Here is a 14,886-nt window from a genome sequence, read left to right as displayed (position 1 = left end):
ACTTAATGATGCATTAAATATGGAATCATTCACAACGTTTTTAGAGGATATTCGTATCTTTATTCCAAAAGATTGGAAAAACCAAACAAATCAATGAATAACAATTTCTAAAATTTCGAATAAATATGACATTGTTGTATTTAACATTTCAAAATTAGTACGTTATATGATAAAAATATAAATAATTTGAAGTATGCTAATCTTTCAAAATGGATGATGAATTCAATAGTAAATGTCTTCTTTATTAAGAAACGAGAAAAATGGTTAGAAAGTTATGGTTTGTGAAGAAATTTGTTTACCCTCACTTTTCAAAATCTCTTTCTTTTTTTCTTTTTTTTTATTAACAAAAATTTATATTACCCAATATAATACTCACGTCCGCCCTAATTATATAGGCTTGTTTCATTTTCACACTAATTAAGAAATATTCTTTAATGTCATTGGAAAATAAATTTTTGTCAAGATCTTTCTTGGTTTATCCCTATTTAATTTTCAGTATGTAGTAGTAAATTATTCTTGAAATTAGTAAAGAATTTGAATGATTTAATTTTTTTTTAATGATTTAATTTAAAGAAGAAGAAATGAGAGTTGTTACATGTTTCCAAGAAGTGAGAATGTGTGTATTTGGATGATTTCAAAAAGTTGACATATTAAGTGAGGAAAATTGAATAAGGGTATATTGGTAAATAAACAAAACAAAATATTCTAAATTAGGAAACGAGCCTATATATTTGAGGCAAAAAAAGGGAAACTTAACCTATATAATTGGGACGGATGGAGTGTGTGTGTGTGTAGTACAAAAATTAAATCATTACTTTATAGCATTAATGACATTCAAGTCGAGCATTAATGAGCATTAAATGCTCCTAAAAATGTATCACTAAGGATAAATTGGACTTTTCACAACAAAAAGTGACATTTTTTAATACTATTAGTAAAAGTGTCAAATTTTGTTTTATTTTTCAAATTTAGAGACATTTATTAAAAATTCTCTAAATTTATTAGATCAAATCGTTCGATTTGACTAGATAAAATTATGAACCATATAGAAAGTCCAATTCGTGTTAAAATTTGTAGAAATCGAATAAACTTAGTGGGTTCAGGAAAATCCCGTATGATAGAAAATTATTGTTTATAGGAGTTACAGTAGGATTATATGAATAAATTCTTGAATTAATAATAATATATGTTGGAACAATTTTCAAAATGAACACGAAATGAAAAGATTATCTCCTATTTGGCCTCCATTTTATCCAAAATGTATTTTTCTCTTTCATCTTTTTAACCACACATTCTCAAATAAAATAATACTACATGTTAACCCAATTTTTTTTTTAATTTTTTTAATCATACATTATTCAAAAAATCACTATTTTAAAATATATTTTTCCCAAAAATACATTTAAATAAAGCCCAAATAGGGGCATATGTCTTTTCAAAAACTATGATACTTGCAAGACCGGTTTGTTTGGGGATTTTAAGGAAAATAAGTGTCCACTGTCGACTGTTGAGTGAGAAGTAAATAGTTCAAAACAAGAAGTTAAAGACATTCCAACAAGTTTTGAGTTGGCCATGTTAGCTTGGTTAAGACCATGTCTGCAGACCATAAAAGTGTGGTTGTTGAGTCCATGATCCACTTTGTGATTAAAAATAAATGAATGTATTACATTATTAAAAAAAGAAAAATTTCTACTAAAATAATTCGACCTGGTTTAATATATATTGACAAAGTTCAATCGTGTGAACTTTCTATGTAATTACATTATCTTGACTGTGATAAGGTAAAAGTTCCATAAGAAAACAAATTTATCTTAGTCAAGCTCAATTGGTCTACTCGACTAAGATTGATTTTGTGTGAACAATCTTTAGACATTGAAACAATTTACATTAATTAGAGGGGTTTGGTTGTGGGGATTATCTGTGCTATAAGTTGGTAGCTTGGAAACAATGCTGTCCATAGTATTGAGGATTAGTGAAACATTTTTCCTTCTTTTTTAGTGCCATTTACTTGAATTTCCCTTTCAAAATATACTAATCATGGTATTGACTCATTGGGGCCTGGACTTGTAATGTTAGCCTTTCCTCTTGTGATCACATTCAATGTTAATAATACAAGAAAATATCATTGATGGATTCCTCTTATATTCTTTTTCTTCGATTCTTTGGTCTTGAACATTTCAATATTGTTTCACTTAAAAAACATAAAAAAATAATTAAAAAAATCATTGGTTTAGCATGTTAGTCTATTTGTCAACTTAGTTCATAAAGAATATTAGAAGAATGAAAAATTTGGTTGTATGCTGGTTACTTCTTTGATTATGCACATCTTCTTGTGTATTACTTTGGGTTATATATCCCAGTTGCTATTACACTTTTTTCAAATATTTCTCAATTGTTGTCGAATTTTAACATTTTCTAAGCTGCCACTAAATTTTTCCAAATTGCTATTGGTTTTTGAAAGTTTTTTGAGTTGCTTATTCGTCACTCCATCACTTGTTGTTTTCACACATGGCAAGCTTCCAATGTTAGTGTATATGTCACCAAAACACAAGCAATTTTCTTTTCAATTACAAAAGAATTTAATTAATGACATTGACAACCATAAAAGAGCATCTCTACCCTTTTATTCAAATAGCAAAATTTTACTTTGGTCTAAATAAATAATTTGCCTCTCAACATAATTACCATTCATAAATCAATGAATTGATGATCAAGAAATTTAAAACATTAAAAAAAGAAGTTAGAAAAAAAAACTACACAAACATCAATTGAAAATCAAAATTCCAGCCATAATCAAATTTAAAGTTCAAAAAACTAGATTACAATTGTTTATTCCAAATAATCATTTAGTTACACGTCACGGGAGAAGAAAAATACAACAAAGAAAAAAAAAGGATGGATTACATTACCGGATTTCAAGGAAAAATTCGCGGTGTGATCGCAGATGCCAGTTTCTTTGGGCACTGCTTTTGTAATTTTAAGGGCTACAATGTTCTCCTCCTTCATGTTGGTCCCAAATTTCTCTTCTTGCTTAGATTGAGTTTCTCTCTATGTGCAATTTTATTCCTCCATCTTTAAATCCTCCAAATTCAGTCTTCATCGTCCGAAAATCATCAATAATTGATCCGATGCAAGATTCATAATTTGCAATTTCGTCATTAAACTTTTCAATTATTGAATTTAACTTTCAAAACTTGTGAATTTCTTCTAAGTGCTCTATTAGTTCTTCTAATTGATCACATGCAATTTAGTTAATTTTCAATTGTTTCGAATCAACTTCAATTAAGCTCAAATTTTACCTTTTTTCACGCCGATTGTACTCTAGTTGTGGTTTTTCTACATTAACATGATTATACAAACTTAAGTAGATATTAGCTCAATTTACACATAATTAAATAAGAATATAAGTCCCAATATCATATGTTGACAACCAAACTCCGATCTAAGTTAAAATAGTTCGCTAACCCCACCTCAGGCAAATGGGAGTTCGGTTCCTACTCCTAGGTCGGACAATCCCGCCGTTATCTCAGAAAAACATAATGATTACCTCCTGTCACATCACCCTATCAATCAAATACACTTGTCGCATGTGACATCATCGTCGCCTGAAACTACCAATTCTAAGTCCTAATCCTCAAGCCCCTTGCAGGTCATCATTACCTGGGGAAAACATTGACACATGGCCATTGGCCTTGTCGATCAATCACAGGAGAATTCGGCGACCCGAGTTCCGAGCTCGGTACTATTGCTTATTTGATGTGATTTCGGCTGAAATTATGTATAAATATTTGAATAGGACTCTTGTAAAAAGCAAGTGAATTCATATAACAACTCATGGCACAATTACACTTTCTAAACATATTTTGTCGTCTTTTTCAACAATAAATCGCCCGTTTTCTTAAAGTTGGCTTAAGATTAGCTTTGCTAATTTAGACGTCAACAGTTTGGCACTAGAAGGAGGGCCCTAATTGTGAAAAATAGTCTCATTCTCTCCACAAAATTCGAGAGCCATGAGTCATAGCTCAAGTTCCAGAAATCCATCTCACACCCACCCTCATGAAACGAATACACCACCAAGTTCTCCACGACGACAGGACCCTCAAATGACAACCATGAAGGAAGCCCTGGAAAAATTGACAAATGCAGTGGGACGATTGGAAAGGAGTCAAGCCCACTCGTCCCCACCAGATATCGAGGTGGAATCCCCTGTAAAGACAAAGGCAAGGCGTCCCCCCCCACCAGGAGGATTCTCCACTTTTCAAGAGGAGAATCCTCAAGAAGCCGAACTAACGAGGTTAGAAGTAAGGAACCCAGGGCGAGGAGGACTGCAAGTGTGTTCGACAGATTGGGGACCCAGCACTCGCTGACTCCTACGCAAGGACAAACCGACCTGAAACGTCCTTTAGAACAAACAGAACCCAAACTAAGGGCGCTTAAAAAATGGATCGCCGACCTGGAGGCTAAAAACAAAGGTGGCACTGAAGATTACCAAACCAAACGACATTTTCCCTTCACTAAGGATGTCCTTATGCAACCATTACCTGAAAAATTGAAAATCCCCCAGATGGCCGCATACGAAGAGGATGGTGATCCCCTCAGCCACCTTGACAAATACACCTCGTGGATGGAACTATAGGGGGCAAGCAACGCAATCATGTGCCGGGCATTCCCCCTGATTCTGGGAGACAAAGCTCAGAGATGGTTTAGGAGACTGCACGAGAGGTCGGTAATGAATTGGAATGATCTGGCCACGACATTCTTGGCCCAGTTCATAGGCTCCAAGGCCAGAACCATGCCCAAAGAACAACTAGTAAGCATCAAGCAGGGAATAAGTGAATCCCTCAAAAGCTATCTGAGCAGGTTCAACAGGCAATCCATGGAAGTGGAAAAAATATCTGATGATGCGGCACTCATGGCCGTATTAGCAGAACTAAGGCCCAGAACAAGATTCTGGTGGTTAGTACACGAGGACAATCCAAAGACTTATCACGAGTTCCTAAACCGAGCTGAGAAATACATAAGTACTGAAGAAGCAACCTCTAACCAAGAGAAAGCCAGATGCGAAACCGACCTTAGCAATACAGTGAAGGAGAAAAAACCAAGTCGTAGACCCTAACCCGAAAGAAAGAAGGACATGAGAGAAAGAGAACGTCCTAGAGCTCAGCCATACAAATTTCGGGAGTACCACCGACTCAAAGCCTCCTTGGAACAGGTATTCACGCAAGCCAATGCAAAAGAGGCATTTCGTAGACCTATGATCCTAAAGGACGGACAGACAAGCAATATCAGGGATGATACTGTCGATATCACAGGATGGTGGGCCATGACACTGATAACTGTCGAGACTTAAAAGAGAAAGTTGAGTCCTTAATTTGAAGAGGTTGGTTACAGGAGTTTGTTACCAAGCCAAAAGAAGCAGATCAACCTACGACGCAGCAGCTGCTGCTGTAGGGGCCTCCCACACGAGCTAAGCAGGCAATCCCTAACCGTAATCCACCCCCACATACTGAAATCAAAATGATGGTGGGAGGAAATTAGTATACTGAGGGATCCAGAAGGGCAAGACGAAGACAAGCTCGAAGTGCAAGAACCATGCCGAATTACTGGAATCAAACCCTTCAGATCGGTATAGACCCTGAATGGTTCTGGTTTACGGAAGAAGATTCTGAAGGAATCCTTCAAGACTAGAGTGACGCCCTAGTGGTTACAATAACGGTTGCCGGAGTAAAAGTCCACAGCACTTTGGTAGACAATGGAAGTTCAGTCAATATACTGTACTCACGAGCTTTGAGGCAGTTAGAAATGTCAAAACACTACCTCCAATCGTACCCAACGAAACTACAGGGATTCTCTGGGGATCCTATTGAAGCCTGAGGTCAGATCGTCCTTATTGTGGAGCTGGGTGAAACTCCTCGCCAAAGAATGATCCTAGCAGATTTTGTGGTGGTCGATTTGCCATCCAGTTAAAATACAATATTGGGACGACCCATTTTCCATGAGCTAAAAGCTGTCACATCAATTTATCATTATTGCATGAAATTTCCCACTCCTTACGGGATAGAAATTATCCGAGTAGATCAAGCTGCTACAAGGGCCTGCAATGTCGACCTGCCAAGGCCACAAGTGAATATGCTAAGGGGCAGGATGAACATAGAAGCCGAGGAAGCCAGATTGAAGAGACTAATCGTTGTGGATCTCTCGGAGATCGGCATAACTGAGAAGAACCTTAAAAAAGCCACAGACGAGCAATTGTCTTTTGACGAGAAGGAGGCGGACCCACATCCTTGCCTCGGAGTTCTGGTAATCTCGTTGCCTGTGGCCAGGGTAACCATCCCCAAAGTCTTGGTGGATATAGGAAGCGCTCTGAACATCCTATTCAGTAACACCCTTAAATGGATGGGTATCCCTGCTAACTTCCTTCGACCATACCCAAATATGGTCCTAGGATTAAGCGGAGCCTTGACTTCTGCCAAAGTTGAGTCAAGATCAGCACCCCGACAAGTGAAGACGAACTTCGAGTTCGTAATATTCGACACTCCCTTCCCTTATGATGCTATGATGGGAGAGTCCCTACTCTTCAACCTAAGAGCAGCAGTTTCCCTATATCACTATTCTATCAAATTTTCCACACCCCATGGTGTGGGTAAAGTCAAAGAAAACAGGGAGTTCACCAAAAGATGTCAATGGAAAGCCTGTACCAGTCATCAACGCAACCCCCCGAGAGTACATATGGCGAACATATGGGAATCCAAACTCATTCCACTAGACCCGCGGACCAGGATCGAAGGTGGAGAACCAAGTCGAAGAACTAGAAGGAGTTCAAGTCTGTGCTAAGGACCCAACAAAGGAGCTCAAAGTTGAGCGCAAGCTACAGCCCTCCACCTGAAGCGAGATTGTGGCCTTCCTTAAACAAAACCTTGATGTCTTCACCTGGAATCACGGGGACATGAGAGGAATAGATCCCAATATCGCATGCCACAAATTACAGGTGGATCTTTCAGTTCGGCCAAAGCAGCAAAAACGACGACCTTTTAACCCTGAAAGATATGAAGCACTCAATAAGAAGGTGCAAAAACTATTGCACAATGGTTTTTTCTGTAAGGTGAAATACCCAAAGTGGGTCACAAATTCGATCCTTGTAAAAAAACACAATGGAGATTGGAGGGTATGCATAGACTTCACCGATCTCAACAAAGTATGCCCCAAAGACAGTTTTCCTTTGTCAAGAATAGATCAAATGGGGGATGCTACTGTTGAACATGAACTACTCAGCTTCATGGATGTGTATTCCGGATATAACCAGATACCGATGTACGGCCCAGATCAAGAACATACCTCGTTTGTAACTGACCGAGGTCTTTACTGCTACAGAGTAATGCCATTTGGTCTCAAAAACGCTGGCGCCACCTACCAACGACTTGTGAATTCCATGTTTTCCCAGTAGATCGAAAAAATAATGGAAGTGTATGTTGATGATATGATGGTCAAAAGCATCAAGGCCAAGGACTACTGTCAGCACCTGACCGAGATGTTTGATATATTGAGGAAGTATGGAATGAAGTTGAACCCAAAGAAATGTGCTTTCGGGGTCAGCTCTGGAAGGTTCCTAGGTTACATTGTAAACAATCGAGAAATCGAGACAAATCCTGAAAAAATACAAGCTGTTATCCAAAAAAGCCTCCAACCAAACCTAGAAAGGTACAAAGTTTAACCGGAAGGGTTGCCGCCCTCAGCCGGTTCGTCTCCAAGTCTACGGACCGTCGCAAACCCTTCTTTGACACGTTACGAGGAGGAAAGAAGTTTGAATGGACCAAAGAATGCCAAGATGCCTTTAATGAGCTAAAGCGACAACTAGCTCAGCCTCCATTGCTTTCAGAACCTAAGACAGGCGAGGTCTTGAAGCTTTATTTATCTGATTCAGAGCATGCCATTAGTGTCATTCTAACCCGAAAAGAAAACGATATTCAACACTCGGTCTATTACGTAAGTAAAATGCTTCACGAAGCCGAGTTCAGATATTCGCCTGTACAGAAACTGGCATTCACCCTACTGATGGCACCGCGAAAACTGAGGTCATATTTCTTGGAATACCCCATTGAGGTCCTCACTAACTCTTCATTGAGGCAAACACTGCAAAGACCCGACACTTCAGGTCGGATGGTAAAATGGGCAGTCGAGCTCGGACAATTCGACATCAAATACATGCCTCGTTCCTCCATCAAGGGCCAAGCACTCGTCGACTTTGTCTTTGAGTTCTGCAACGTCCCAATCGACGAACTACAGAAAGAAACCCCATGGAAACTTTATGTCGATGGTTTATCCACCGGAGAAAGATCTGGTGCAGGCGTCATATTAATCAGCCCTGAACATCGCATATTCTGCGAAGCCTTGCCATTTGACTTTAAAGCCTCAAACAATGAGGCTGAGTAAGAAGCTTTCATTGCCGGAGTAAGGATGGCCTCAAGGTTGGGGATCTCCGACCTAATCATACACAGCGACTCCCATCTAGTCGTGAATCAGGTCAACGATGTATATATGGCGAAAGAAGAAAGAATGGACAACTACCTATGAGTTGCAAGGAAAGAACTTGAAAAGTTCAACACTACCCAAGTCAAACAAATTCCCCGATCTCAGAACGGTCACGCCGACGCACTGACCCACCTAGCTACCAGTGAAGGAATCGAAGAGTTCGATAGCATCCCTGTGGGAAGAATATCCCTATCGTCCATCGAGCTGGCCGAAGTGGTCTTTATGATGATAGACCCCAAACCAACCTGGCAGGATGAGATCATCGCCTACCTAAAAATCGGAAAATGTCCCGAAAACTCTGCAGAGGCTAGAAAGCTCCGAATAAGGTCGGCGAGGTACACACTCATGGACAATGTACTATACAAACGGGGATATTCTCCACCTTTGTTAAGGTGTTTGAACGAAGAAGAAGCTCAGCATGCCCTACAAGACGTTCATGAAGGAATATGTGAAAACCATTCATGTGAGCTCTCACTAGCCCACAAGATCATACGACATGGATACTTCTGGTCTGCAATAAGACGTGATTCCCTTGAATTTGTCAAAAGATGGTACAAGTGCCAACGCCTCGCCCCCATCATAAATACTCCACCATGCGAACTGGACCCAATAACAGCACCTTGGCCCTTTGCAAAATGGGGGGTTGACCTAATTGGACCTATGCCCATTGGAAAAGGAGGTATAAAATTCATCATCGTCGCAGTTGATTACTTCACCAAATGGGCCGAGGCAGAGCCAATTGCCAAGATCACCGAACAAAAAACAACCGACTTTTTGTGGAAATCAATCATCTGTAGGTCCAGCATACCTCACTCCATTGTTACGGACAATGAAAAATAGTTCGACAACGCACGACTTTCAGATTTTTCTAAAGAGTTCGGCATCAAGAAACATTTCTCAACGCCGAACCATCCGCAGGCAAACAACCAAGTCGAAGCCATTAACAAGATTATTAAGCACACATTGAAAGCAAAACTCGACTTGTTTAAAGGAAGATGGGTCGAAGAGCTCCCAAGTGTGCTATGGTCTTATTGCACCACTGCAAGGACTAGCATGGAGGAAACCCCGTTCTCAGGGGCTTTCGGCGTAGAGGCTATGATCCCGTTAGAAGTCAGCATTCCCTCACTGTGCATGACTGATTACGACAAAGAAAAGAACAATATAGCTCTTCGTATGGAACTCGACCTAGCCGAGGAGAGAAGGAACAATGTCGTTTACAAACAGCGGAACGCCAAGTACTACAATCAAAAAGTGCGAAAAAGAGAATTCGAGGTAGGATCCCTCGTCTTATGGAAGGTATTTCTCCCCATAAGAAAGGTAGGCAGTGGATGCCTGGGTCCGAATTGGGAAGGTCCCTATCTGATAACGAAGGTCCTACTAAAAGGGGCATACGAACTGGAAGACTTGGGGGGTAGACCCTTACCCCATCTTTGGAATGCTAAACACCTTAAGAAGTACTATCAGTGAACGGGAAAAGTCTATGACACATAAAGCCCGCTTGTAATGTCAATCGCATCAATAAAAAGGGACTTCCTATTTTTGAACATCTTGTTCTACATTCTGTCGAAATCTTACAAAGCCCTACTCCATACGCTGACTGATCTAAGGTTGTATGTGCTGCGACCCTTAGTGAAAATTCCTCCTAAGGAATCTTACAAAGCCCTGCTCCATGCGTAGGCTGATCTAAGGTTGTAAGTGCTGCGACCCTTAGTGGAAATTCCTCCTAAGGAATCTTACAAAGCCCTGCTCTATACGCAGGTCGGTCTAAGGTCGTATGTGCTACGACTCTTAGTGAAAATTCCTCATAAGGAATCTTACAAAGCCCTGCTCCATAAGGTCGTACGTGCTGCGACCCTTAGAGAAAATTCCTTCTAAGAAATCTTACAAAACCCTACTCCATACGCAGGTCGATCTAAGGTCGTACGTGCTGCGACCCTTAGTGAAAATTCCTCCTAAGTAATCCAACAAAGCCCTGCCCTTTACGCAGGTTGATCTAACGTTATTCTACGAAATTACACAGGCAGATCTAATGTCGCATGTACTGCGACACTTAGACGAAATTTCTCCTAAGGAATTCTCAAAGCCTTGCTCCATACGCAGGCCGAGCTAAGGCCGTATGTGGTACAACACTTAGTAGAAATGCCCAATGCATAAGCCTTGTTTGGTAAAATTCATTCGAAGCAATTCTACATGCTACTATGACACTCATACAAATTTAGCTAAGCTTGTGAGGTATTGTCACATATAAACGAGATCGCTACTAAAGAAACCATACTGAGCATAAAAAGTCATCAATTCCAAACAAAATGCCATGAAACATAAAAACTAAGTTTACTAATAAGCCAAAACATATTACAAAACTAAATACCAAACAATGTTTTCAAGACAAAAAAAAAACCCTCCTAGGGGTCTTGGGAGGCTAAGGTTAGAGGTGGGCGCAGGTCAGATAGGTTCGGTTCTAAAGAGAACTGAATCAAATCAAAATTTTCAGGTATATAGTAAATGGAACTGTCGGGTCCAAACATAATTATGGAACCGTTCGGGTTCGGTTTCGTACTATAATTAAATTTTTTAACATTTATAACAACATCATATAAATACAACTAATGATATATTCAATGTTTTTGAAATGTCAGAGACTAGTAGACTACTTTGTTCAAAGCTTCGATTGGTGGAAGTCACAGCTTCGATTTGAGGTCCAGTGTCGACCGGCGATTGTATAGGTTTTGGAATGTCAGCGAGGCTGCGAGAGTGAGTACGAGAGTCGAGACAGCGTTATGCACTTTAGTGTAGGTATTTAGAGTTATCTAGTGGGTTTGATCTTTGTTGGGCCAAGAAATGAAACAATAAAATGGGTAATTAGGCCAAAAATTAAAAACTTAGAAATGAAACAAATTATTGGGCCAAAAATTTGGATTTAGAATTTATTAATTTGTTTAAAAAAATTAAAATTAAAATAATTTTATTTATTTAATATAAAATATCCGTTCGGGTATTTAATTTGACAAGAACCGTTGGGTTCGGTTCGGTTAAGGAGATTTGTCCAGTCTTAACTAGGGTACTACCCTCAACATCTTGAACAACCCTGTAATATCCGAACTCCAGCAGCCTCAAACATTTTTCGCAGCTCCTCCTTCTGCCCCTCTAGCACTTCATCCAGAAAGGTCACGTCAATGTCAGGCCTCTCCTTCCTGATGTGCCCCACCAGCTCCTCCAGTGCTTCCACGTAGACGTCCTGGGCTACAATGTCAAACTCGGGGGACTCCTTCCAAGCCTCCACCGCTCTATCAGCCTTGGCCTCAGACTCTTCAGCCCTTCTGGTGGCCTCCCTGACCTTGCCACACTCCTCCTCAACCCAAGCTCTGGCTTCTTCCTCTGAGGCCCTCAAGGCCTTGATCTCTCCCATTTTTCCTCGATGTCGATCCTGGAGTTCAGCTCGATCCCCATCTGATTCAGCTTCTCTTTATACTTCTTCTCCTTCAGAGCAAATTGGGCCTTTTCAACCTCTATGCTGTTATAAAGACTAAAGGTCTGATCCTTTGCCTCTATAAGCTTGTCCAGCTTAGACTTCACCTGTTTTTCAAAAATCAAGTAAGTCAATAAAACAGTTGTTCAAAAAAAATTAAAAACACCATAAAGTAGGAAGTATACCTTGTTCGTCACTGCCATCATGTATAAAATTGATGGGTGACCATAGAGCTGAGTAGTGACCAAGGCCTCACCAATGGGCATCTCATTCAGATAGCCCTACTCTCTCTCACCCCAGCTCTGGGTAAGCAAATTAGCTGACTCCCTCAATGGTGAAGTGAGCGCGGCAGTCACCTTCCTGGAAGGAGAAGGAGGTCGGAGATAATCAAGAAATATCACTGGTTAGTGTCCCACCAAACTCTCCAAGCTAGGCCTCTGTAAATCTAGGCACCTCTCCTGCGAGTTCACAAAACTGGCCCCGATAGCAAAGGATGCAACTGGGGATGGCAAAGAAGGCGATGGCAGAATGGGAGACGGGCTCGATAAAGGCACAGCCTCAGGATTCCTCAGTATTGTCGGGGATGCAGATCGGTTCCTCTTCAGTGGAACCTCCTCCTCCTCCACCTCTTCAGAACGGCTGGACATCTCTCTTTTTTCCTTTGGCCGCAGCCACTGCCTTTGCTGCCTTGTAGCCCCGCATCTCGTCTTGATGAGCTGAGAAAATAGTAAAACGCTCAATATATATATATATATATATAAAGCAAACAACCGCGAATGAGGGTCAAAATATTACCTAAATTGGAAGGAGCCAAACTTGAAGCTCGTACTTGCCAAGTCGGCCCGGAATAAGTTCGAATCTGAGATAACAAACTTACAGGACCTTTGCCTTTTGGGTAACGATCTTATTACCTCAACTCGTCTCTGCATATCTTTGGTTAACGTTTCCTTCTTGTAATCTGCACAAAGGAAAAATACCGAAGTCAGTACTTCGTCAACATACATCTTGCTAAAAGACTAAAGCCCAAAAACACTTACGTAAAGAATGATAGAGCCTGGGGACCACGTCCTCTCTATTCACCTCAACAGAATGAAACTGCCACTCCCCGGATACATAGAACCACTCTTCCTTCCATTTTTAATTGAGGAAGCGTTGTCTAACACCAAAGAACCTCCCGTCCTGGGCCTAACGCTTGTGTACCACCAATCCGAGTTCTTCCCATCCTCCTTAAAAGTAAATAGAGAGTCGAACTACTGGACACTAAGCTCGGGATTCCCCATTTGGTCCCACAGAATAAGGGCGGCAATTAAGGTTTGCCACCCGTTAGGGCATAGCTACATGGGAGATATGCCCCAGGAAGAAAGGAATTTACGAATAGCCCTAGGAAAGGGAAGTCTAAGGCTGGCCTGAAGGATAGCTGAGTTCAGAGCAACACATCCCTCATGAGGAGTGTCAGCCCGGTCAGATGGTTCTGGTATTATCATCACTACCGAACTAGGGATAGCCTATTTAGCTCGCCAGCTGGCTAACATATCCCCTGTTACAACCGACTTGTAAGAACTCACCCCCAACTCTCCAGAATTACTCTCCTCAACGTCCTTATTAGATCTACCCTCTCCCTTAGAACCCTAACATCCAAAGTCCATGACAGGACGTCCTAAATCGATTGGGTTAATTATGGAAATAGGAACAGGGGTGAAAACTTCCCTACAACTAGAGGACGAACTCGTCGAAACGGGGACTGACTCTTGCTGTTGGTTTCCCTAGGAATGAACTCTAGACTCGTCCAAACTCATGTATAAACTAGGAAACAAAGCACAAACTGAAAGGAGGAAGAAAAATAAGAACAAAAAAATACCTAGGAAATGAACTAGGAAAACAACCTCACTCGAAAATGGAAAAACGAACTCAAGAGATTGCCCGAATATTTGAGAGATAATAAACCAGCGAAATAGGAGGCGAAATGACTGGCCAAAAGGAATTTAAAGAAAGAGAAACTGAGAGGGCACGATCTGAACCTTCTATCCAGAAATGGGGGGAATAATCAACGGCTCAGAAGCCTGAGAGACCAAAACGACGTAGTTTTAACCAAGCTTGCTGAAGAAGCTACTTACAAATGTCGTACAGCTCATCCCTATCAAAAGATGACACTTGGCGCAGCAATAAATGCACTTCTTGGAGAAAGCATCACTGAGGTTAGCCCCCCCATGGCAGAACTAACCTGGGGGTAACTGTTGACAACCGTACTCCGATCTAAGTTAAAACAGTTCGCTAACCCCACCTCAAGCAAATGGGAGTTCGGTTCCTACTCCCAGGTTGGACAATCCCGTCGTTATCTCAGAAAAACATAATAATTATCCCCTGTCACATCACCCTATCAATCAAATACACTTGCCGCAAGTGACATCATCGCCGCCCGAAACTACCAATCCTAAGTCCTAATCCTCAAGCCCCTTGCAGGTCATCATTACCTAGGGAAAATATTGACACATGGCCACCAGCCTCATCGACCAATCATAGGAAAATTCGACGACCTGAGTTTCGAGCTCGGTACTGTTGCTGATTTGATGTAATTTTGGCTGAAATTATGTATAAATAGTTGAATGGGACTCTTGTAAAGGGCAAGTGAATTCATATAACAACTCGTGGCACAATTACACTTTCTAAACATATTTTGTGGTCTTTTTCAACAATAAATCGCATTTTTTTAAAGTTGGCTTAAGATTAGCCTTGCTAATTTTGATGTCAACATCATATACTCTCAAAATAAAACTTTTGTTCATTTCGAACACTATCTACTAACTAACATACAAACGAACAAACAAAATTACAAAATGTATTAGATAACTTTGTCGATCTCGCATCAGGTATTGAAATTGTTTGACAATTTA

At 40.5% G+C, this 14,886-nt stretch overlaps 2 protein-coding genes across 2 annotated transcripts; both read left to right on the top strand.

Annotated features, from left to right (window-relative positions):
- Positions 1 to 4,654: 4,654 nt before the first annotated feature.
- On the top strand, positions 4,655 to 5,350 carry LOC111375096. The gene is made up of 2 exons (XM_022997888.1): positions 4,655 to 5,083; positions 5,213 to 5,350. The coding sequence occupies exons 1-2, from the start codon at positions 4,655 to 4,657 to the stop codon at positions 5,348 to 5,350; spliced, it is 567 nt and encodes a 188-aa protein (XP_022853656.1).
- A 3,404-nt stretch (positions 5,351 to 8,754) lies between these two features.
- LOC111375088 lies at positions 8,755 to 9,996 on the top strand. Its single transcript, XM_022997877.1, has 2 exons — positions 8,755 to 9,208; positions 9,392 to 9,996. Exons 1-2 carry the CDS (start codon positions 8,755 to 8,757, stop codon positions 9,994 to 9,996), a joined length of 1,059 nt encoding a protein of 352 aa, XP_022853645.1.
- Positions 9,997 to 14,886: the final 4,890 nt, after the last annotated feature.

This window comes from Olea europaea, chromosome 2 (assembly GCF_002742605.1).
Source record: "Olea europaea var. sylvestris chromosome 2, O_europaea_v1, whole genome shotgun sequence".
NCBI classification, from domain to species: Eukaryota; Viridiplantae; Streptophyta; class Magnoliopsida; order Lamiales; family Oleaceae; genus Olea; species Olea europaea.
The sequence above is the reverse complement of the archived record's forward strand: the minus strand, read 5'-3'. Positions and strand labels throughout refer to the sequence as shown.

What these genes read in the sequence shown, in the direction of transcription:
- LOC111375096 (XM_022997888.1), top strand. Translation starts at nt 4,655, where the DNA reads ATGTGCCGGGCATTCCCCCTGATTCTGGGAGACAAAGCTCAGAGATGG. An exon ending in AAACCGACCTTAGCAATACA is followed by an intron (nt 5,084 to 5,212) that starts GTGAAGGAGAAA and finishes TCCTTGGAACAG; the next exon opens with GTATTCACGCAAGCCAATGC.
- LOC111375088 (XM_022997877.1), top strand. Translation starts at nt 8,755, where the DNA reads ATGATAGACCCCAAACCAACCTGGCAGGATGAGATCATCGCCTACCTA. An exon ending in TATGCCCATTGGAAAAGGAG is followed by an intron (nt 9,209 to 9,391) that starts GTATAAAATTCA and finishes CACGACTTTCAG; the next exon opens with ATTTTTCTAAAGAGTTCGGC.